This window comes from Myotis davidii, unplaced genomic scaffold (assembly GCF_000327345.1).
Source record: "Myotis davidii unplaced genomic scaffold, ASM32734v1 scaffold552, whole genome shotgun sequence".
NCBI lineage: Eukaryota > Metazoa > Chordata > Mammalia > Chiroptera > Vespertilionidae > Myotis > Myotis davidii.
The window spans coordinates 89704-111976 of NW_006283439.1; the positions used below are offsets into that span (position 1 = coordinate 89704).

The 22273-nt window shown below is 42.7% G+C and overlaps 1 protein-coding gene across 1 annotated transcript in view; it reads right to left on the reverse strand.

Moving 5' to 3' along the window:
• LTN1 (listerin E3 ubiquitin protein ligase 1) overlaps window positions 1-22273 on the reverse strand; it is a 49423-nt gene that overhangs the window by 25582 nt on the left and 1568 nt on the right. Inside the window, exons 2-14 of the mRNA XM_015564128.1 lie at window positions 18591-18794; window positions 18030-18128; window positions 16519-16749; window positions 12951-13003; window positions 12068-12248; window positions 10342-10515; window positions 9355-9545; window positions 8561-8696; window positions 6770-7579; window positions 6404-6445; window positions 2835-3024; window positions 1924-2163; window positions 742-893 (exon numbers count right to left, since the gene is read on the reverse strand). Coding sequence (XP_015419614.1) covers window positions 742-893; window positions 1924-2163; window positions 2835-3024; window positions 6404-6445; window positions 6770-7579; window positions 8561-8696; window positions 9355-9545; window positions 10342-10515; window positions 12068-12248; window positions 12951-13003; window positions 16519-16749; window positions 18030-18128; window positions 18591-18794 — 2703 coding nt within the window. The remainder of the gene's footprint in view (window positions 1-741; window positions 894-1923; window positions 2164-2834; window positions 3025-6403; window positions 6446-6769; window positions 7580-8560; window positions 8697-9354; window positions 9546-10341; window positions 10516-12067; window positions 12249-12950; window positions 13004-16518; window positions 16750-18029; window positions 18129-18590; window positions 18795-22273) is intronic.

Consider the following 22273-nt stretch of genomic DNA (forward strand, 5'->3'; position numbering starts at 1 on the left):
CCTGGAGGCTGAAAGTCACGCAGAGAACTCAGCTGCGCAGTGATGCTGACTGACCTGAACACCTGACACACAGTGAAAGCCCACGGCAGAAACAGCTTATCTGAACTCAACGACAAGCAAAGCACATGCAGGCGGCCTGTCCACGCCCCTCCTTCCAACACACACAGGCCACCTGGGGACGCAGTCCCACATTTATGACTGAATTGAGTGATACTTGCACCTCAGCATGCAGGGGACCTGCCCTACTTCAGATCCGACCTTTCTGAAACGCAGCTCCCTTGTTCCACAAAAAGAATATGGTGACCAGACAAATATCTGCCTCAATCCCAAGGCCTCTGGGTGTATCTGCTTCGTTTCCACTTTTATAAGTGGGTTTAGGTTGAGCTGTGAAATACACTGCAATGCAAAACGCCTTGAGACAGTGGCTGCCAGACCAGCCAGGTCACCAGGTGAGAACCATCAGGGACCAGCCAGGAGAGGCTGTGGTCACACCCGCCCAGGTGAGACAGGGACAGCACCAGCACCCGCCCCGGCAGCAGCCAGGAGTGGGCGGGTCTGTCACAACAGTCACTCTTCCGTGAGCTTGAACGATGACCCACGTGGAAAATCCTCTCGGGAGCCCTATCGATTTCTTACGTAACAAGTCATGTTTCACAGGCGCCCACACTAGTTATGGAACCTGAGGTCAGGACAGTGATCAAGTAATAAGAGCTGCTGAGCAAACGAGCACAGACATGGTCACCTCGTAAGGTCCAGGGACGGAGACTGCGCCTGGGTCTTCAGCCACAGCGCCGACGCGCACAGGAAGGCACTCTGCTGACCTGGACGGCCGGGGCGGATCAGTAAGTTCACGCCAGAGAGCCAAGTGTTCTTCAGTTTACAGATAAGAAAGTCTACAATCAAATGTCAACAGGAATTTGTAATCCCCCTGGAGTGACTATGATCATTACAAAACATCTGAAAGAGCTCACTGCAGATCTCAGAATTCTAAGGTGCCATTTAAAAAAGAAAACAAAAATTACTACTCCATGTCAAACAAAATGTGTCATAAATATGCAATAATAAAGCTAATCATGCCACATGAGGTAAAAAAAATAGTACGATTTTTAAAGTTAGCTTTTTTCTGTTCTGAAATTCTTTACAAGAAAGGTGTCCTTTAGAGGATGTGAAAAATAGTATACCTTTTCCAAATAGAGAAGTTGGCACTGAAGAAGGGTGGGAGAGGAGGGTTCCCTATCAATAGTATTTTTTAATATTCCTTTTATAAATAAGTCTAAATTAACACAAGGCAGAATATAGTCCTTAAAAAGACAATCTAAATTTCATTTTGACATACATCAAGATTGAAAGTTTCCATTAACGTTGCGGATGGATCATGAGAATTCTCGTGTTTTCATATTACATGGTGTTTCACAAAGTATCATACTTTAAAAACATATTTGTTTGTAAGAACATGTAATAACTTCCAAATGCAAAGGGTATTTACTTTCAAAGCGTGCCTTTAACATTTGTGTAAACATTTTTTGTACTTGTTCAATAGAAACTGATCTGGCCCCTGGGTAAAGCTAGCGATAAAACTCCTGGTCCGCAGTGTGTTCAGAGAAGGAAAGAGATGTTAATAAATGCGGAAACTGAGGCATGAAGAAATTAAGCCAACTGCCAGAGCTCCTGAGTAAAGGGCTAACATTCTAACCAGGGCCCCTTGCAAAAGGACTCCCTTGATATCACGTAAGAACTGTAGACATCGTGTCTCTATACATCTTTAACGTGGTTTCAAGGCTGAAAGCATTTAAGATTTGCAGCCCTTTACTCCAGAATCTGAACTGCCACACACATTATGACTCAGTTAAGGCAGCCTGGCACTGACGCTGCGAAGGGCAGGGCCAGAGCTCCCAGCAGGACCCGTGAGCCGTGGGCTGTTACCTGGCAGGCGCCCGTGTGCTCTGCTCTGAGCACACAACTGAAAGAGAGTGAGCAGCAGGTCTTCCGAGGACGGCACCAGCAGGCAGCCTGTCGCTGAGCTGAAATAGTCATAGGCCACATCACAGGTGAAAGACACCGAAGAGTCAACATTTTCAGCTTCTGACAATTTCGTTATGTTGGATAAGGCTTCATGAAGTTTAACAATAATTCTTTCAACATACACCTCTCCAATCAAGTAATCTAGAGAAAAATAATCACACATAGAAAATCTTAGCAGTATAATTTTGAATAACTTCCACTTGAGTCTTTCTATGTGTTAAAAAAAAGAAAAAGGTGCTAGTGTATTAGACAAAAGAAAATCTTATCAGCCAGTCAATCTGTTCTCACATAGAAAAGCCCTTATGTAAAAAAGCAGCTCTAGCCCGGCCAGGTTGCTCAGGGGTTGAGCGTCAACCTATGAGCCAGGAGGTCACGGTTCGATTCCTGGTCAGGGCACATACCCAGGTTGTGGGCTCGATCTCCAGTGTGGGGAGTGCAGGAGGCAGCCGATCAATAATTCTCGCTCATCATTGATGTCTCTATCTCTCTCCCTCTCCCTTCCTCTCTGCAATCAATAAAAATACACTTTTAAAAAAAGCATGTTTACATTAAATTTAAAAACAATGCTCTACAAAATTAGAACGAAGAACTTTGCTAAATTCAAAACCCTTTAGAAATAATAAACTAAAGATATTAAATGTCATCCAAGTTATGCTACAAGGATTAGCAAACATTTAGGGTATTTACAAAATTAAGATATTTTAATGAAGTATGTCTTGTTATTCTCAACCAGTAATATGCAAACTTAGGAGCATGAAACCCAAGTGACGGTATTATTCCTACTGAAAGACAAAAGCCGTCGTTTTGCCTACCATTGTTAACATGTTGGGACAACACCAAGCTTAAGAGAGCCCATCGTTCTGAGAAGTAAGGTTCAGAAGTCACTGTAGATCCCAAGTCCTTGTTGCAAAGATGATCTGCCAAGGTTACCAACTTCTCTCCAAGGATATCTCCTTTCAGCCAAGAAATTACTAAAGCATGTTTATCTGAACTAGAACATGCCTAAAAATCACAATTAGAGCAATGATTAGAGGTAAGATCGAAACGTTTATCTGCCTAACGGAGTACTGTACCAGTCCACATGCCTCCCTTTGTCATGTGGCCCGGCACCACGCCCTCCTCCTCCTCAGGTCCAAGGCTGGGTCACCTGCTCCCACTCAGCCTTGCTCACTGCACTCCATGCTTTCCTCATCCATCTCCCCCACCAGGAGTACCCCCTCTTCCCCACTCATCACCATCCCGCCTGCTGTATGAACCCCCCATCCTCTCCAGCCCATGCTCATCACTATCTGTCTCAGACTGTCTAAGGCACTTACTGGACTGCATTATTATTTACACTGTTTCATCTGCGTGTGTCTTGTTTCCAATGGGACTGTCAGTTCCTTGAGAGCAGAGACTGTCTTAAACTTCTTTGACACCTACCAACACTGCAGACACGCTCAACAACAGAGGGCTCAACTTGGAGGACACTTTTTTTTAAAATGCTCTACAGGTATTCAATTTTGTTCATTAATTTTGCTAAATTAAAGAACAATTAATATGTAATAATGGTAAATTACTACAATATGAGTAATAGGACTTAATATTTCCACAAATTCTTTGAAATAGTTACCAGGGCCAGATATCTGACAGCATCTGGTTTATTCTCATGGGGTGGGGAAGCAAGGAAAAGAGGTGTAAACCACCCCCAAAAGCTGATCCACGTTCCCAGAGCTTCTTTTGCTTTAAGGGCTGAGAAGAAAGGAATTTGCAACTTGGTTCATTTCAAAGCAATCTATGGAGAAAAAAAATCCAAGTGTGGATTGGGCAGTGCCTGAAAAACTGCTTATCCTTTTACTTAAAAAATTGTAGGTAAGGGGTGGACATCTGTGATACTCTCAATAAAGACGAAAAAAAATTGCAGATAACCAGAGCTTTTATTTTAGCCCAAGCTTTACCACTATTCTGGCTTTATGACTTTGGGCAAATCTCTTTTTTTAAATCCTCACCTAAGTATATGTTTTCATTGATTTTTAGAGAGAGAGGAAGGAAAAGGGTGGTGGTGAGGAAAGGTGGGTAGAGAGAAAGAGAGAGAGAGAGAGAGAGAGAGAGAGAGAGATATCAAGTGTCTCCCATACAGGCCTGGACCAGGGAACGAACTAGCAACTTATGTGTCCTGATGGGAAATCAAACCCGTAACCTTTTGGGATAGGATGACATTCCAACCAACTGAACTACCACCGGACTAGGGCTTTAGACAAAACTCTCTCTTTTTAATATTTTTTATTGATTTCAGGGAGGACAGAAAAGGGAGAGATAGATAGAAACATCAATGACGAGAAAGAATCAATGATTGGCTGCCTTCTGCACACCCCCTACTGGGGATCAAGTCCGCAACCCGGGCATGTGCCCTTGACTGGAATCGAACCCAGGACCCTTCAGTCCACAGGTCAATGCTCTATCCACGAAGCCAAACCAGCTAGGGCTGGACAAATCTCTTAAATCAACCTGGACCTATTTCCTAATTTGAAAAATGAAGACTAAACTAGAAAATATCTAAGGTCTCTTTCTAGATACAAAATTTAGGTAGTTTTTAAAGAGGGTGACTTTAGGACTCTGCTCAAAGTATGAGTTTGCATAAAAAACAAGGGAAACTATAGAGTTTATACGGCTACAAAATAGGCTTTCCTAATACAGTGTACCAAATAAACCAATCTATTTTACAGAATCCTCCAGAATCCAGAACATAATCTTCTGAATAAAATGTGTCTCGGTCAGCAAGATGTGAAGTTCACCGTCTCACTGTTTTAACGCAGCTGCAGAGAGAATGAGACCAGCTTTAAGGAGATGGGAAGCTGTCTGCTAGCACGTGCGGAGGGAGGCAAACCCCGCACAGGAGGACGGCCGTCCAGCACCTGTGCCTGGTGCACGCAGGCCCTTCCTCAGCAGCCTGAGTGCACGCGCTCTCATCAGCATCCCGGCCGCCCTTACTCTGACTTAGACCTGTCAAGCAGCTCTCGTCAGGGTGGCTCTCCACGCAGCCCGCCTATGGGGAGAGAAGGCACTGGATAAGCTAATGCAGAGATGTGCCTGGGAAGTTACATTTCTCACTGAAAAACGGTAACTTTCCGTTTTTCTTTTGTGAAAATAAACTATTGGGGGAAAGGGGACGTCTCTGAGTAATTGGCAGAGCTTCCGTTTTGCAAGATGAAAAACCCTGGAAAATGGCTGCACAATCATGTGAGTACACGTACCACTTCTGCATGGCACACTGAGACACGGTTCAGGTGGAAAATTTCACTGTTATAAACGTAACTTCATTGTATTTTTAGTTATTTTTTATTGGGGGGGAGAGAGAAAGAGACAGAGAGAGAGAGAGAGAGAGAGAGAGAGGAAGAGAGAGAGAGAGAAAGACATTGATTTATTTATGCATTCATTGGTTGATTCTTGTATGTGCCCTGACCAGGAATCAAACCTGCAACTTTGGTCTATTAGGAAAGCTCTAACTAACTGAGCTACATGGTCAGAGCTGTACCATAATTTTAAAAGAGAGAAATGCCCTAGTCAGTTTGGCTCAGTGGATAGAGCATCAGCCTGTGGGCTAAATGGTCCCAGGTTCAATTCCGGTCAAGGGCACATGCCCCCGTTTTAGGCTTGATCCCCAGTGGGGGGCATGCAGGAGGCAGCCAATCAATGATTCTCTCTCATCACTGATGTTTCTATCTCTCTCTCCCTCTCCCTTCCTATTTGAAATCTTTTTAAAAAAATTTTTTAAAGATAAGAAAACACTTGTACATTAAAGAGTTATCGTATAAAACTTAAAAAATAATATAAAATTGTTTTAAAAAATTTAGGTAGCTAGTCATAACATTTCTAGGGGTAGAAATGTGTTGTTACATTTGTACCTTCATTAGGAAAGACTACTGAAGCTATTAATTTTCGAAATTGTTTATGTTCCTTGATTTATTTTCATTATTCTCATCACCAATTTCTTATTTAGTCCAGTGGCCATCAAAGGCTGGAAGCTGGGCCAACAAAATTCCTGATGTGTTCTAGCCAAAGCTGGAGCCAATCAGTCCAATTATATAGAAGGAAAAGTAACTAGGGCAAGAGTAGAAATTGTAGGCTGTTTAAAAAATAAACTTTTAACTCTGCCTTAGTTACCTGCTAAGAAACAACCCTGGATTTCCCAGAGCCTGTTCATCCATCCCCAATATTTCTAACCAGAAAAACACTATAGAAAGGCAAGCACCACCGTCTTCCCAGTGATGGGAAGTTACAATAGCGAGGAAGTCCTCTAACACAGACACCTGACCACATTCCAGGGTGTGGTTGTGGCTGTGGTGTCAATTTTTCTATGCCCATAAATACACAAAGAAAAAGGAAATAATCCCTGTGATACCTTTTCAATGACCTGAAGAACCGAATTCCATTTCAGATCCACCTAGAAGAAGAAAAAGACTCAGAAACAATCTCTGGAAGGAACAGTAAACATATACACGTAAAGTAACCATGTCATCACTGAAAACAAACAAAGCTTTTTTAGCTCATCCACCTTTAACGTATGGAGTGAAAGCACTCACCCTTTTACTTCCAAGCTCTTATCTGAACACCCACCCGAAGTCTCACACACTTCCCAAGTCACAGTCAATACATGCACTGCCTGTCCTCAGAACCACCCACACATCCCGCGGCAGGACCCCCTCTCCTGCCTGTGGTCACAGGGCGGCGCACACCGCTCCGGTGAAAAGACTGACAGCAGCGATACCTCAGTGAGATCATCCAGGACGTCTCTCCTCTCCTTCTCACCCTCACAGCCACAGAGGGCACTGTACAGAATGTCTACCACGAAGCCCGCCTCCTTCCCGGGGTCTTCGTTCAGCCAGCCGACCACTTTCTGGTACAGGAACTGCACTGCTGGGTTTTTCTGTATGAGTTTGGCTATTTCCAGGGGTTTGGATTTGACGACACTCGGCTTTTCGTCACCTAGGAGTCTCTTAAATACTTGGGTCGAAGAAAAGGAACTGAGCAGAGTGGAAAGAAACCGTAGGTGTTGCTCTGACTTCTGTTCGTTGACATAATTAATACTCATCTCTGCGAGTCTGCAGACTAAGTCTTCCAGCGGTTTCTTCCGCCGCGGAGATAAACAGTCTGAGCCGGAATGGAAGGGAGGAGGCTTAGCCACCAATTCACAGCCCTCACGGCTCTGCCCTTCGGAGGAGACACGCTCCTCATTCTCTTTGTTACTTTCAGGCATCTCATCAGCAAATCTAACTTTACCCACTTTTTTGTTATTTGACTTCAACGAGCTGTTCGGCTTCTGAAGGACCTGCAATAGACTCGATACACCTGAGACCGACTTCACATCAGCTTCTGGCTCATCGATCTTCGCGGAACAAATCTCTGAGAGTCTCCCCCAGAAATTCAGCAGCACTTTCTCAAAGTTCTGAGCCGCTTTATCATTTTTCTCCATATCTGCTTTGGCTTCCCAAGAACTTAAAGTTTCTGCTAAATAGTCAAAGAGTTGCCCATCTTGCAATCTTGGGTCTTTGAGGACTGTGTCAATCACAGGAATCAACTGAAAAACAAGATGAAACAGAAAAGTTCAGTTTTTCAGGAGAAATAAAATTTAAACAAGGTATTTATAAAACATTGTAAATGTTCATATTTAATGAATGAAAAGCATGGATTTCCCCCCCGAACTCTGAAGAGTTAACTTGAAAATCATTTTCACATCATAGAAAGAGCATAATGATTTTACGCTATTCCCCCTGCATTACTTCGTTTTTATGATATGATTAACCAAGATTACTGTCATTAACAGATAATATAGTTTTCATCTTCTGAAGTTATTCAAGTTTTCTTATTTTCTAAGCCATTATGAAAAACACAGAAGACCTACAGAAATCAGAACCCTTTTTATTAAATTACAAAAATAAGAGAAGTTAACTATGTGAGACACCCAGTAGGATCTGGGCTTGTGTTACATCAATTAACTTCCCATTGGAAGAGCCACATTCCAACACCTGCTCGCATCACTGATTCTAAGAGCCAAGCACAACTGTCCACAAAAGGATACAAGACCCAGTTGGGCGTGGTTCAGAGATTGAGCAGCGACCCAGGAACCAAGAGGTCATAGTTCAATTCCCGGTCAGGGCACATTGCCCAGGTTGGGCTCAATACCCAGTAAGGGGCGTGCGGGAGGAAGCCAATCAATGATTCTCTCATCATTGATGTTTCTCTCTCTCTCTCTCTCCCTCTCCCTTCCTCTCTAAAATCAATAAAAATATATATATTTTTAAAAATATTCATGTATGTAAATATTTTAGAAGTAATAAATAACTATTGCATTATTTAAACTTAATACAAAAGATCACAAAGAGCATCTTCTTGTACATCCAGCGACCAGTCCTCAGGCATGACAGTATGATACTATTCTACTAGCAGCTGTGAAACCCTTAGGAGGAAGGCTAATCAATAGAAATGGCAACAAGACACAATGAGCTGGACTCTTCACTGTCAGTGTGAGAGGGCACTGGCAGTTTTCACTCTGTGATACCTGGTCATTGACGAGCATCTCCTCCATCTCCTCCTCACCCAAGCTTTGCTGCATTATAAAGCGTAGGCATTCAAAAAAAGCAGACATCACTGCTGAGCACTCTGAGAAGCTGGTTTTGATTCTCTCTGTCGACAGCCTGAAATAACAAATAACTGTGGCTTACTCTTTCAAAAAAAAGAGTATAAGCAATGCAGAAACACCAAAATAAAGTCATGGACAAGGCATCATACCAAAAGGAGGTGAATTTTTACAAAGAAAATTCTTAAACTGAAAACTAAGAACAAATACAGCCTGATTGGAATGTAAACCTGAAGAACTGTGAAAAAAGCCTCAAGTATCCAAGAAAAATTTCAATTTAATTCTCTGAAAACCTGAAAAGTGTTTATAATGAACAGTAAAGCAATTTTGGGGAAATTTAAAGAAGAAAGACAATAATGTGTGTGTGTGTGTGTGTGTGTGTGTGTGTGTGTGTGTGTGTGTGTGTGTGTGTAGATAGATAGATACATCTTCCCCTTCTCTGTGAAAATAATAGAAATCTCCTTCACTTTAAAGATCATGACTCTAGCCGGGCCAGTGTGACTCAGTGGCTGAGCTTCAACCTAGGAACCAGGAGGTCGCAGTCTGATTCCGGATTCGGGCACATGCCTGGGTTGCAGGCTTGATCCCCGGTGTGGGGGGCGTGCAGGAGGCAGCTGATCAATGATTGTTTCTCATCACTGATGCTTCTATCTGCTCTCTTCCTCTCTGATATCAATAGAAAATATTTTTAAAGATCAAGACTTTGAATTCCTTACCCTGCAACGAGAGAGGTGAGGAAGTTTCTGAAGAAGTCCAGCCTGGGGTCTGTGATGGACTGAGGGAGTTTGCTGATGAATGGCAGAAGATAAGGGTATATGACAGTGGCCAGACCCCGACCCCCTTCACGAACCACAGCTGACAGTTTGGGAAAAACACTTTTTTTTGCATTTACATGAAGCCAACAGTCCTACCAAAGAAAGATGATAATAATAAAGGTTATAAACACACTTTTCCCAATTAACAGAGAAGACACATAGGTCTCTAAAATAAAAATCAAGTATTCTACCTAAAAAAGCTAACATCTCCCATTGACATTAAAAACGAAAACTCTTGCCCTAACCGGTGTGGCTCAGTGGATAGAGCGTCGGCCTGCGGACTGAAGGGTCCCGGGTTCGATGCCGGTCAAGGGCATGTACCTTGGTTGTGGGCACATCCCCAGTAGGGGGTGTGCAAGAGGCAGCTGATCGATGTTTCTCTCTCATCAATGTTTCTAACTCTCTATCCCTCTCCCTTCCTCTCTGTAAAAAATCTGTAAAATATATTTTTAAAAAAATCCTAAATCACTGTGCATAAATATGATTGACTTTTTTTAAAAAATCCACGAAAACTCTGAAATTATAAGAAATTTATTGCATATAGTATCATGTATCCAACATGCTTCCAGAACATCATCAGAAAAAATTACTTACAATTAAAATATTTCTATAAAAGCTGCATTCTCAAAAGAACAGCAATATTTAGTCTTAAATATAAGGTTCAGCTATGCTTGCTTCAATGAGCCGCATAAGAATGAGTGATACTGGCTAAACTGAAAGTAAAAAACTCTTTGCCATTTTATAATCAGTTTATGATTTACACAAGTTTTGGATTAAATATTTTATTTCCAAGAAGCTTTTTTCCAATAACTTTTAGATATTATAACCTAGTAAGCTCTTTCCAAGACAAGTGTTCCCGGATGTACCTAACGTACTTCTCTTTCATACCTCAATGGTGGTAAGTGTGTAAAGTACAGCTTCCCAGAGAGCAGGGCAGACAATGGGGTCACTGTCATCAATGCTAAGTAGGACAGACGAGCTCACTTTTGACGCTTCCTTTTTCATCAATTGTGGAATACGCTGGCACAAAGCAGAAATTAACTCAAAATAAGCTGAGCGGATCTAAAAGAAAACACAGAAGTTGAATTAAATTCAAGCCAAATAAGACCAGGATAGGCTTTTATTCATGGTTAAGGACAGACAGGTTATTCATAACCCTCCCATTAATAAGACTGAAACAACTAGAAAAATACATCAAAGGATATTTTTAAGAGAATTGAATGACTGAGAAGCCACGAGGAATCACCAAGCCAAAGTTAAAGGCAGGAAGAATTCAACTTCCCGTTCCTGTGGCTGAAGGAAACACAGAGCCAAGTGCAGAAGCATCTGTGGGGCCGTGGATTATGCCTACAGACACACTAGCAGCACAACGTTAAACAGAGCCAGACAAAAATCAGACACCTTGAGTCGCTATCAGTAGAAACCCAAGATAACACAGAGATCTGAGACTTTAAATCTTAAAATGATCAGTTACAAACTCCATATCAACAATCCTTATTATAGTTAACACAAGTTTAAAGGAATTTGAGAGGAAGGACTCTTAGGAAAGGCACAGCAGATCTGAAAAATAAGCAAACACAATTCCTAATCTAATACATAATTAATACATAATTATTTAAAGCTCAGTTCAAAAAAAATTATCCACCAAGTAGACTGAAAAGACAAAAAGATAAAAACACCAATGAGAGCATGAGACACAGACCAAGAGAATGAAAACATCCGCACATCCCAAGCAGAAAAAGATGTAAACAAGCAGATTAGAAAACCGCACACAATAACATCAACAGTTTATGAAGAGATGCTAAAGGTCACTCAGCAGAGAGCACTTGCACGCCTACTCCTCTGGTAAGAACCAGGAAGCTGCAGGGTGCGCAGTCGTGGAAAGACCAGACGACTGTGGAGGACCCCACGCCCTGCTGGTCCAGTCGAGAGTAACGGCCGTTCAGGTGAGCAATCTCGCACGACTTCAGAAAGTTAGTCCGTATGCATTTACTCTGGACTCAGCAATGAGAGGTTTTCAGAAAAATAAGCTCTCACAGGGCTGAGGATGCATGAATGAAGAATGGTGAGGGCGAGGAACTAGAGGAACCGGGTTCTATCACGGGGGAATGAGCAGGTAAATGGAGTGGAGGCCCACTTCTGAATACCACGCAGCAGTTAGAAGCCATGGACCACATACACATATAGGAACATGATGAGTTTAAAGTATTTTAGTACTTTTAAAAAGTACTAAGTAAAAAGCAATAAACGGAACAGAATGTAACACAATGCCACTTAAGCACATTTAGAATGGCCAGCCGGAGGAGGTGGAGGATGGAGACGGAAATGAAAGAGAAGAATAAACACATGCAATGAGAAGAGCCTTTGTACACCCCACAAGGTTAAGGTGCCCGGAGTGAGAAGGATGACAATTCACTCTGAAGTTGAAGCCAAATAAGAAACAACAAAGAGGAAATAGTTACATCTGGTAAGAGAGGTGATTCAGTGCCACCACAGAGATACATTTGTAGAGTTTTAAACATAAACAATAAACATAAAGCATAAACAAACTAGCAAGATCAGAGGGAACAAAATAAATCAGAGAAATGTCTTAAAGTAAAAAAGATTAAGATACCTGAGGTATACTGTGTTTTCCATACTTCCAAAATTTATTCTGTGATAGAAGAGACTTAAATTTCTCCTCCAGAGAATCAAGTTCATTATCAGGTAAGAGGCAAAGCAATTTCTTTAATGCCAATAAGGAACAAGTTACAACCCGATAGAATTTAGCTTCTCTCTCTTCCTCTGGAACAGTTCTTATTGTAAAAAGAAAATAAATATGTATAAGCATTGAGTATAAGCCAAACTACATTTTTAAAATTAAAATATCTAAGATTACTTTCCCAACAGACTCTTAACAGTGTGATTACAACATAAGAAACGTAAAGGGAACATTTTGCTACTATTTCAGTAAAACTATTCATAGTTCTTCAACTATTTAACCAGACCAGAGAGTGGTTCCTGCGATGACGGTCAAAAGGTGAATGCAGCCTGGCCGGTGTCGCTCAGTGGCTGAGTATCAGGCCATGAACCAGGGGCCTCGATTTGGTTCCCAGTCAGGGAACATGCCCAGTAGGGAGCGTGCAGGAGGCAGCCGATCCATGATTCTCTCTTCATCATTGATGTTTCTCTCTCTCCCTCTCCCTTTCTCTCTGAAATCAATAAAAAAAGATATATATTTTTTAAAAATCAATAATACATATTTTTAAAAAGAAGTGCATGTGGGAAAAACCTAAAAGCATCTCTTTGTAAACAAACCAAATATGTGGCTCCCAGATCATTCACCTCACACAGCAGGATGGGCCGCAGGGAGAAGCACCTAGGACAGCACCTGCAAACGGCACTCCAGGGCGTGTCTCCATCTCTGCACACAGCACCCCCTAAACATGTCACACTGCAATCCCCTTAGAACCTACGAGTGAGACAAGTCCTGACGCAAGGTACACGGTACCACTTACTGTGGGTCACTGAGCGAGTCGGGTGTTTCCTTTATCAGATGGTCCTGCAGCACCTGCAGGGGGACAACCGAGCCTTGAGACTCATGGAACTGAATGGTGACAGGGAGAGCACAAACCTCACCCCACCTCAACGCGTTCCCCTGCCCCACAAAGAAGCTAAATGAAGCAGCAAAGCTAAAAGGTTTGACTTGCACTTACTTTCTCTCCCTACCGTCCCCGAGACTGGCTGCTACTGGGGTGACTTCTCCAACAAGTGCTGTTTCCATCAGGAGGAAGCGCCCCAGACACTCCTGCCCTGGCTGCTCAGTCTGCTGGCCCAGGCGGTGCCGCGCACGGACTCCCCGTCGGTACATCCGGGCGAGAATCAGGCCCCGCTCCCCTCCCCCTCTGAGCGCCTCCCTGCTCAGAGAAGAACACAGCTGTGCTCTGCCCCGTCACACAGGCAGGTCTAGACTCCGTCGGAAATGCCGGGTGCGTCTGCCGACTTCTGGGCCCAGTACAAGCGAGGACCCGGCTCGTGTCAACTTTACCAGCACCACAAGCGCTGGCATTTCCTGAGCGTTCCCACACGCCCGACAGAGCCCAGAGCACACTTCCCGCATCACCTCGGTCCTCACAACTACCGAGTGGAGGACAATTCCCCTGTGACAGACTGGGAAACGGAGGGACACTCACTCACCAAGGAAGAGGGGCTCGGAACGAACGGCATCGCCCAGGCCCTCCTCTCACAGGCATCATAACCGAGGCCTGGACTGGGGAACTGGAACGCACACCCATACTGTCTACGCCTGGCATTTTGATCTTCATTTGTCTACCTCCCTCTAATACGTTGGTTTTGTATTTGGGAAAGTTCAAACCTAGTATCTGCAATGAACTGTGATAGAAGCTAAAGGGAAATAACAAAGAGGAAAGCATCCACAGGGTCCACAAAAGCCAGAACACACACACACCACTGAACAGCCGGATCAGTTACCTCAAAATCCGTTTTCTGAAACTCTTATTTTTAAACATTTCTTATATTTTTAAAATTTACTTTTATCTTACATATTTTTATTGAATTCAGAGAGAAGGGAGAGGAAGAGAGAGAAAGAAACATCAGTGATGAGAGAAAGCCCTAGCCGTCTTGGCTCAGCGGATAGAGCATCGGCCTGCGGACTGAAGGGTCTCGGGTTCGATTCTGGTCAAGGGCACATTCCGGGGTTGCGGGCTCAATCCTCAGTGTGCGGCGTAGCAGGAGGCAGCCGATCAATGATTCTCTCTCATCACTGATGTTTCTCTCTCTCTCCCTCTACCTTCTCTGAAATCGTTAAAAATATATTTTTAAAATGATGAGAGAGAATCATTGATCGACTGCCTCCTGCACGCCCCTCATTGGGAATCGAGCCCACTGGGGATGCATGTACCCTTGACTGGAATTGAACCTGGGACCCCTCAGTCCGCAGACTGATGCTCTATCCACTGGGCCAAACCAGCAAGGGCGCATTTTCTAAAACTCTTAGTGTCCAAACTCATGCCACTTCACTTTCATAACAGTGACCACTTGATATTTACATAAACAAGTGTCTCTTGCCCTGTGGTTGGGTTAGAGAACTCCCTTTGAGAAGAAGACTGAAGGTGCAAATCCTCCGCCTAGAAAGACAAGCTTGGCACACCTGAGAAATGGAGCCTGGATGGACCGAGAGCTCCTGGGGAAGGAGGCTGCAGATGTGTGCCTGTGGGAGAGGCGTCGGGGAAGGACCAGCCATGAAGAGCCCTGGAATCCAGCTGTAGCGACGAGGGGAACCCACAGGAAAGCTGACCCACTGACAGGAGGGAGGGAGGGAGGGAGAGGGGGAGGGACAGACATGGGCTCTGAAGACCCAGGAGCACTGCATAGGGGATGAACGGAAGCACACGTTTTTTAGATCCTCAACTCCCTCTCACTCACAGTCCATCTACTACTACTTCATGTAATATTGAGAAGCTTGGTCATCTGTTTTTTCCAGTCCATATCTCAGGAATAGCAAAAAGGAGGGAAGAAGTAAGGAAAATAGTACTAGATGCAGACAAACTGAAAGCTGCAGAAGTTATGGCTGACACCAGTTTGTAAAGTGTGGGCCAGGAGTTGAAGAAACTTTCAGATGTGTTAATAGGAGTCTAGACGTGTATGGCCATTTGAAGGGTAATTTGTCAATATCTACAGAAATTTTACATGTTCGTATCTTTTGACCCAACAAATGATGACTCAAAGTGCTGATAGTTATCACTCCCACAGGTGGGGAGATATCTACTCATGAATGTCCACTAAAGTGGTGTTTGCTATCTTAAAAATATTGGGGTAAAACTACAGATGTATATTTTAAAAGTTAACTAGACTGTCATATATCCACGCAAAGGAATACCAGAGAGCCAGAAAAAAGAGTGAGGTAGATCTGTAAACATGTGTTAATATGGAAATACAGGGGGGAAATAAGTTTAGATTGAATTTTTAGATGCACACTTTTTTATATTATACTAACTAGAGGCACGAATTTGTGCACGGGTGGGGTCCCTGGCCTGGCTGGCGTTCAGGCCCAATTGGGATCGATCAGGCCAGCCAGCCGGGGGAAGGGACCATGGGATGTTGGTCAACCGGCTGTGGGAGGTGGGCTGTGGGAGTGTACTGACCACCAGGGAGCAGCTCCAGCATTGAACATCTGCCCCTGGTGGTCAGTGCGCATCATAGTAACTGGTCGACCACTCATTCGGTCGACCGGTCGTAACGGTTGCTTAGGCTTTTATATATGTATGTATGTAGATAGATGTTACAAAGCATATATCTAAGTTTTTTAGGTAATATAGTTTGAGATTCATAAGTTAAAGATGGAAAATTTAAACAGTTTAGAAAGATCCAGTCCAACATCTAGCTATATAAAAGGCTAATATGCAAAGTGTCCCCTCGGGAGTTCAACCGGGAGACCCAGAGTTCAATTGCTTGCTATGATGTGCACTAACCACCAGGGGGCGGCACGGAATGAAGGCAGGCCCCGGTCGGCAGCCAGGAGGCCCCAATCGGCCCTGAACACCGGCCAGGCCCAGGGACCCTATCTGTGCACGAATTTCGTGCACCAGGCCTCTGGTGTTAATTATATTTGAAATGCAACATGAACAGTTGTGTTAAACACTATTTTAAAAAGACAATCTTCTGGCCCAGCCGCTGTGGCCCAGTGGTTGAACCAAGAGGTCCCCAGTTCGATTCCAGGCAGGACACATGCACGGGTGTTTCAGGCTGGATCCCCAGCAGGGGGCATGGAGGCAGCTGATCGATGTTTCTCTCTCATCAGTGTTTCTGTCTCCCTATCCCTCTTCCCTCCTTTCTCTAAAAAAATCAGTAAGAACATATATATGTGTGAATACATATATACATACATACATATATACACATACACACCCACACATGTATATATGTATTTCTTAGAGACAATTTTCCATTGGAAATACTCCACACACTTACTCCTTCATAATGCCAGGTAAGAGAGCTGTCATTGTAACATGCCTGCTATCCCTTAAATACTTGAGAAAAAAACAGAGAAGAGTGGCAAGAACTTACACTTGTGATCTCATCCTTACAGAATGCTATGGCTTCAGGCTGCTTGCTGGGAGGGAAGGCTGCTTCAAAAGCATCTTTTGCTGCGGACGCGGCTGGTGCGTACGTGTCACACTGAGCTATGAGCCAATAGCCCATTAAACTTTTTAAATAAGGAGCCAAGTGTTTCTTAACTTTGAGGATAAGTTTTTCAAAAGCTTGCTGTGTGGCTTCTCGAACCCGGCGGTCATGGTCCTATTGAAAGTATAAGATGGTTTAAAATAGCTCTAGCCCATTAGAACAAGTATAAATAATCCTGTACACGCTATAATGACCCCTTAATAAGAATTCAACTATGTACAGAGCTAAACAAAAGGCAGTAACTATGTGAAGTAATTAATTTATTTCCTTTCCCTTCTCCCAATGAGATAAGAACTATATTCAAGACTGAGTCAAGGCTAGGCCTTAACCCAAGAGTGGGGAACCTTTTTTCAGACAAGGGCTATTTGGATATTTATGACATCATTGGAGGGCCATACAAAATTATCAACTTAAAAATCAGCCTGCTATATTTGGTCAAACATTTAATTAACTCACCACTAATGCCTGGCAGGGCCAGACCAAATGATTTTACGGGCCTTATAAGACCAGTGGGCGGGACATTCCCCACCCGTGTCTTAAACAATGAAGCAACTGATTTTCATTTTTCTGCATCAAATATACAAAGAAATTAAGCCACCCAAATTTACTGTGACTGGAAAGTATCTGGGTAATTTTGACCTAATTTTTGAAAACACAGACTCCCTATACACATCTTACAATGTGTAATTATGATCCAATCTACATAACAATACTGACATAACATTTCATAATCCTCACCAAAAATGTCCTATATACCTGATAGTCTCTATAATTTCAATAAAAAAATATACAACGGCCCTGCCGGATAGTTCAGTTGGTTAGTGTGTTGTCTTGAAAGACCAAAGTTGTGGGTTCAACCCCAGTCAGGGCACATGTATGAATCAACCAATCTATATGTATAAAAGCCTAAGTGACCGTTACAACCGGTCGACCAAACGACCAGTCACTATGATGCACACTGACTACCAGGGGGCAGACGCTCAATGCAGGAGCTGGCCCCTGGTGGTCAGTGCGCTTCCACAGATAACCTCCCGTGCTCCCTCCCGCCGGCCGGCCCGGTGGTCAGTGCGCTCCCACAGCCAACCTCCCACAGCCAGCCAACCTCCCGCGGTCCCTCCCTCCAGCTGGCTGGCCCCGATCGGACCCTAGGGGGACTGGGTGAGACGGCCCTGATCGCCCCAATTGCCAGCCAGGCCAAGTGACCCCACCCATTCATGAATTCATGCACTGGGCCTCTAGTAAATACATAAATAAATGGAACAACAAATTGATGTCTCTCTCTCTCTCCCTCCCTCCCTCTGGGCCTCCCTCTCTCCCTTTAAGGCCCTCCTCTCTCTAAAAGTCAATTTTTAAAAAATACATCAGAAATAAGCCAGTAAAGTCTTGATACTTACAAGTGAAATTTTGCAAAATATTCTTGGCCAGTATGGAAGAACTCCTTTTACAATTTCTGTATCTCTCTCTGTACACATAGTTCCAAATTCTTGCATAGCCTAAAGTAAATTATTAACATTGTTAAGGATCAACAGCCATAATATTGGCTTTTGATTAAATTTATTCTGTTCTAGAAGCTTCATCTGTGTTATTTAATAGGAGAATTCATTGTTTCTATTTGTGCTATATAGGACTAATTTGAAAAGTTCCTTTACAAGCTAGTATGGTAGAAAATTTTAAGTTGTTTTTAAAAAGATAGATATACAGGATTAAATTACATTCTCTAATGGGACAGGGAGAATACAGGAAGAAATCCAAGTGGTTCCAAAAAGTGCAGAGCAATACACTAATTTATAACCTAGAAGGTAAATGCAAACTACGCTTAAGTCTGTGTGTCAGAAAAAAGTGCAACTGTGAAAGAAATTACTAGTGATGATTCATTTCTCTCTACATGAAACATGCCAATGATATCTTAATAAAAGGATTGTCTTCATCATTTTCATGAAAGCAAGAAAACTTACTTTTAATTTTGTGGTGACATCTTTCTTAGAAAGCTTCCGCAGCACCATTCGGAAATCGGAATCGACAAGGTTGTCTATCTCCTCAGCTCCTTGAACGGCAGGAACGTAGCCCAGGTCACTCTGAAACGTTCCGAAACCAATGAACCCAGGCACGGTTCCCTGTTCTTTGGCTAGAAGCTCTGCAGCTCGGCCACTGTTTGAAGGCTGATAAGAAAGGAGAGAAAAAATGTCCGAGTCCAGGAAGAGCTCAAAACTTAACTTTGAGTTCTTGAGAGTCATCCCTTGGTAATTCCCGGGGAGAACAAGCTTTCACTTGGGAACTTCTTCTTCTTAGCCTACGATTTCATTGCAATGTTCCCCAAAGGTGAATGTTTCTGTCACCAAGAGGTTATCAGTAATGATCTTAGCACATTGCGGACGGATCACGAGAATTCTTGTGTTTTCATATTACACAGTGTTTTACAAAGTATCATACTTTAAAAAGATATTAGCTTGAAAGAACATATAATAAATAACTTCAAAATGCCACGGGTATTTAATTTTAAGGTGTGCCTTTAATATTTATATAAAACGGTTTTTGTACTCGTTCAATAGAAATTTATCTGGCCACTGGGTAACGCTAGCAATAAAACTACTGGTCCGCAATGTGTTAGGAGCCATTTCCTGGTTTCCTAAACATCAGAAAAATGTTCTTTAAACTGGGTACATGATATCAAGTTAATGAGTCATGACATCATTTTTAAAGACATAGATTAAAATATTTAAAATCAGAGAATGCATCACGAATGGTAAGCCCAAGTATTGCTTTATCAAATGTTTTACTTCCCATATTTGTATAAATAATATGTATATACACTTGTATACTGTGTAATAATGCAAAATTAACTCAAAATGGTTACAAGTTACATTATTATGGACATAAAAATCAATACAATTATTCTGTTTGGAACCATAATCAGTGGTCTGCTTGACTGATACACAAAGTGGTAGTCTCTTAGCACTAAAGGGATTAGTTGTGACAGAAAGAACATATTTAACTGTTGAAAGAAATTCACATACTAGTATTGTCATCAAATAAGAAGATGCCTCAGTTCAATGTCCAGGATGACATTACAATCCGTCTAAACTTATCTGTTTTTCTCTGTAAGAATGTTCAAAAGGGCTATCCAGATGTGTGATTCAGTTTGCTTCTACCTAACAAAATTGTGTATGGAAAACTTATTTGTCAAGGAATATTCTGGGTTACTTTCTAAACTATAATGAGTGACCAGAAATGGAAATGATGGCCTGAATTACATTTTTTTCAAAACAGCAGCATTTAAGACTAATTGCAAAATAGGTTCTCTATTTTAAAACCTTATTTAAATAAGCATTATTCAATTCATCTTTCTCAATATTGACGCATGAACAAAAAGCTACAAAGAAAGTTAGTGAAAATACAATTCTGAAAACTAAATATGATGACCTTAGGACAGAGGTCCTCAAACTACGGCCCGTGGGCCACATGCAAATACAAATATTGTATTTGTTCCCGTTTTGTTTTTTTACTTCAAAATAAGGTATGTGCAGTGTGCATAGGAATTTGTTCATAGTTTTTTTTTAAACTATAGTCCGGCCCTCCAACAGTCTGAGGGACAGTGAACTGGCCCCCCCTGTTTAAAAAGTTTGAGGACCCCTGCCTTAGGACATCCAAATTTTATCTATAACCCCATTTGTAAACAGCTGTATGATAAAACAGAATGAAGTAGTATAAAAAACTAATTATTGCTAAAAGCTAAAGGAGTCAAGGTTGAATTCTGAACTGACCTGAATTATCAGAGCTGGACAGCGAAGGAGAGAAGCTATCCCATTTCTAGTTTCCAATTTAAAAGTAACAAATTAGTTCAATGTTCTGATTGTATATTTTACTCAATGGCCACTTTGAGTTTAAAATACAGTTACTGTTTCTTTTCACTTACTCTATTGTGTATCAGATGTTCATACCCACAGCTCAGAAATCAAGAACCTTGATTTTCTTTCTGGCAGTTACTTTTCTTATACACCCAGCTCACTCTTGTGCCTGTCTTCCAGTTTTTAGACGACCAAAGCAATAACTGATTCTAGCAATTATTATCAAAGAATGCCACACTATCAGATGAAAGTTTGTGGGAGAGAACAAGGTATTTGAAGTAGTGAGCTTGTGTCTACAGTTTAAACACCAAACTCAGAACATATCTGTCCCCAGCTGGTCCCGACCGTTTCAGGAATGTTCTCCGGCCACCCTTTCCTTCCCTTGCCCTCAACTGAGCTGCCTCAATTTATGTTCTAGTCCCAGAGTGAACGCAAGGGTCCCTGAACAAGCTATGCCCTTTCACAGTCACAATTCCATCTTCGCATAATCTTTTCTCTCCACCTGAAAACCTCTCCATTTTAATTGTCTCACCAACTCCTACTCACCCTTCAAAACACACTCATGTTTTCAACATCTGCCTCCCTCAGGTCGATCCCCATTCTTTTTCTATTCTCCCACTTCCTTCCTACTCATACCTCTATCATAATTCTCTAATGTATTACCATTATTTACATACTAATCGGTGCCTGTCATTGAGAAAATGGGCCCTAGCCAGTTTTCCCAATGGTTAGAGCATTGGTCCACAGACTACAGACTCTTGGATTCAATTCCGGTGAATGGCATGTACCTGGGTTGCAGGCTCGATTCCCAGCCCTGGTCAGGGCGCATGCAGTAGGCAACCATTCACATTGATGTTTCTCTCTCTGTATCTCCCCCTCCCTTCCACTCTCTCTAAAAATCAGTGGGAAAATATTCTAAGGTGAGGATTAACCAAAGGGAAGGGGACATCTGTCTATCACTTTTGAATACTTGGCATTCAGGATTCAAGATCGTCTGCTGAATCAATGACTGCCACTCAAATCCCAACTCCACAACTCCTGGTTACATGAACTTAGGTAAATTCATTTCTTAAGCCTCAGTACCATCGTTTTTAAAATGAGATAACTGTAGTTAACTCGTTATTTGGATTGTTGTCAAGATTAAACATAAGTTTTTAGACTACCATAGCAATAACTGATCCCAGCAATTACTACCAAAGAATGCTAAAACTATTAGATGAAAGTTTGTGGGAAAGAACAAGGAATTCCCAGTCTCAAACTACCACTTAATATATTTTTAATTAGAAGCCCAATGCACGAAATTCGTGCATGGGGGTAAGGGGGGATCTTTCAGCCCAGCCTGTGCCCTCTTGCAATCCGGGACCCCTCATTCCAAACCGCCCACCTGCTCGCTCCTTACCCCTTGGCTCACCACTCCTTAGCGCTGCCAGGGAGGCGGGAGAGGCTCCCATCACCGCCACTGCACTCACCAGCCGTGAGCCTGGCTTCTGGCTGAGCAGTGCTCCCACTGTGGAAGCACAGTGACCACCAGGGGGCAGCTCCAACATCGAGCATCTGCCCCCTGGTGGTCAGTGCGGTCATAGTGACCAGTAGTTCTGGTTCTGCCATAATGGTCGCTGGGCTTATATATATACACATACATATACATGTATATATATATAGACTAGTGGCCCGGTGCATGAAATTCATGCTCGGGGGAGTGGGGGTGTCCTCAGCCCAGCCAGCACCCTCTCTAATCTGGGACCCCTCGGAGGATCCAGGACTGCTGGCTCCTAACTGCTCGCCTGCCTGAG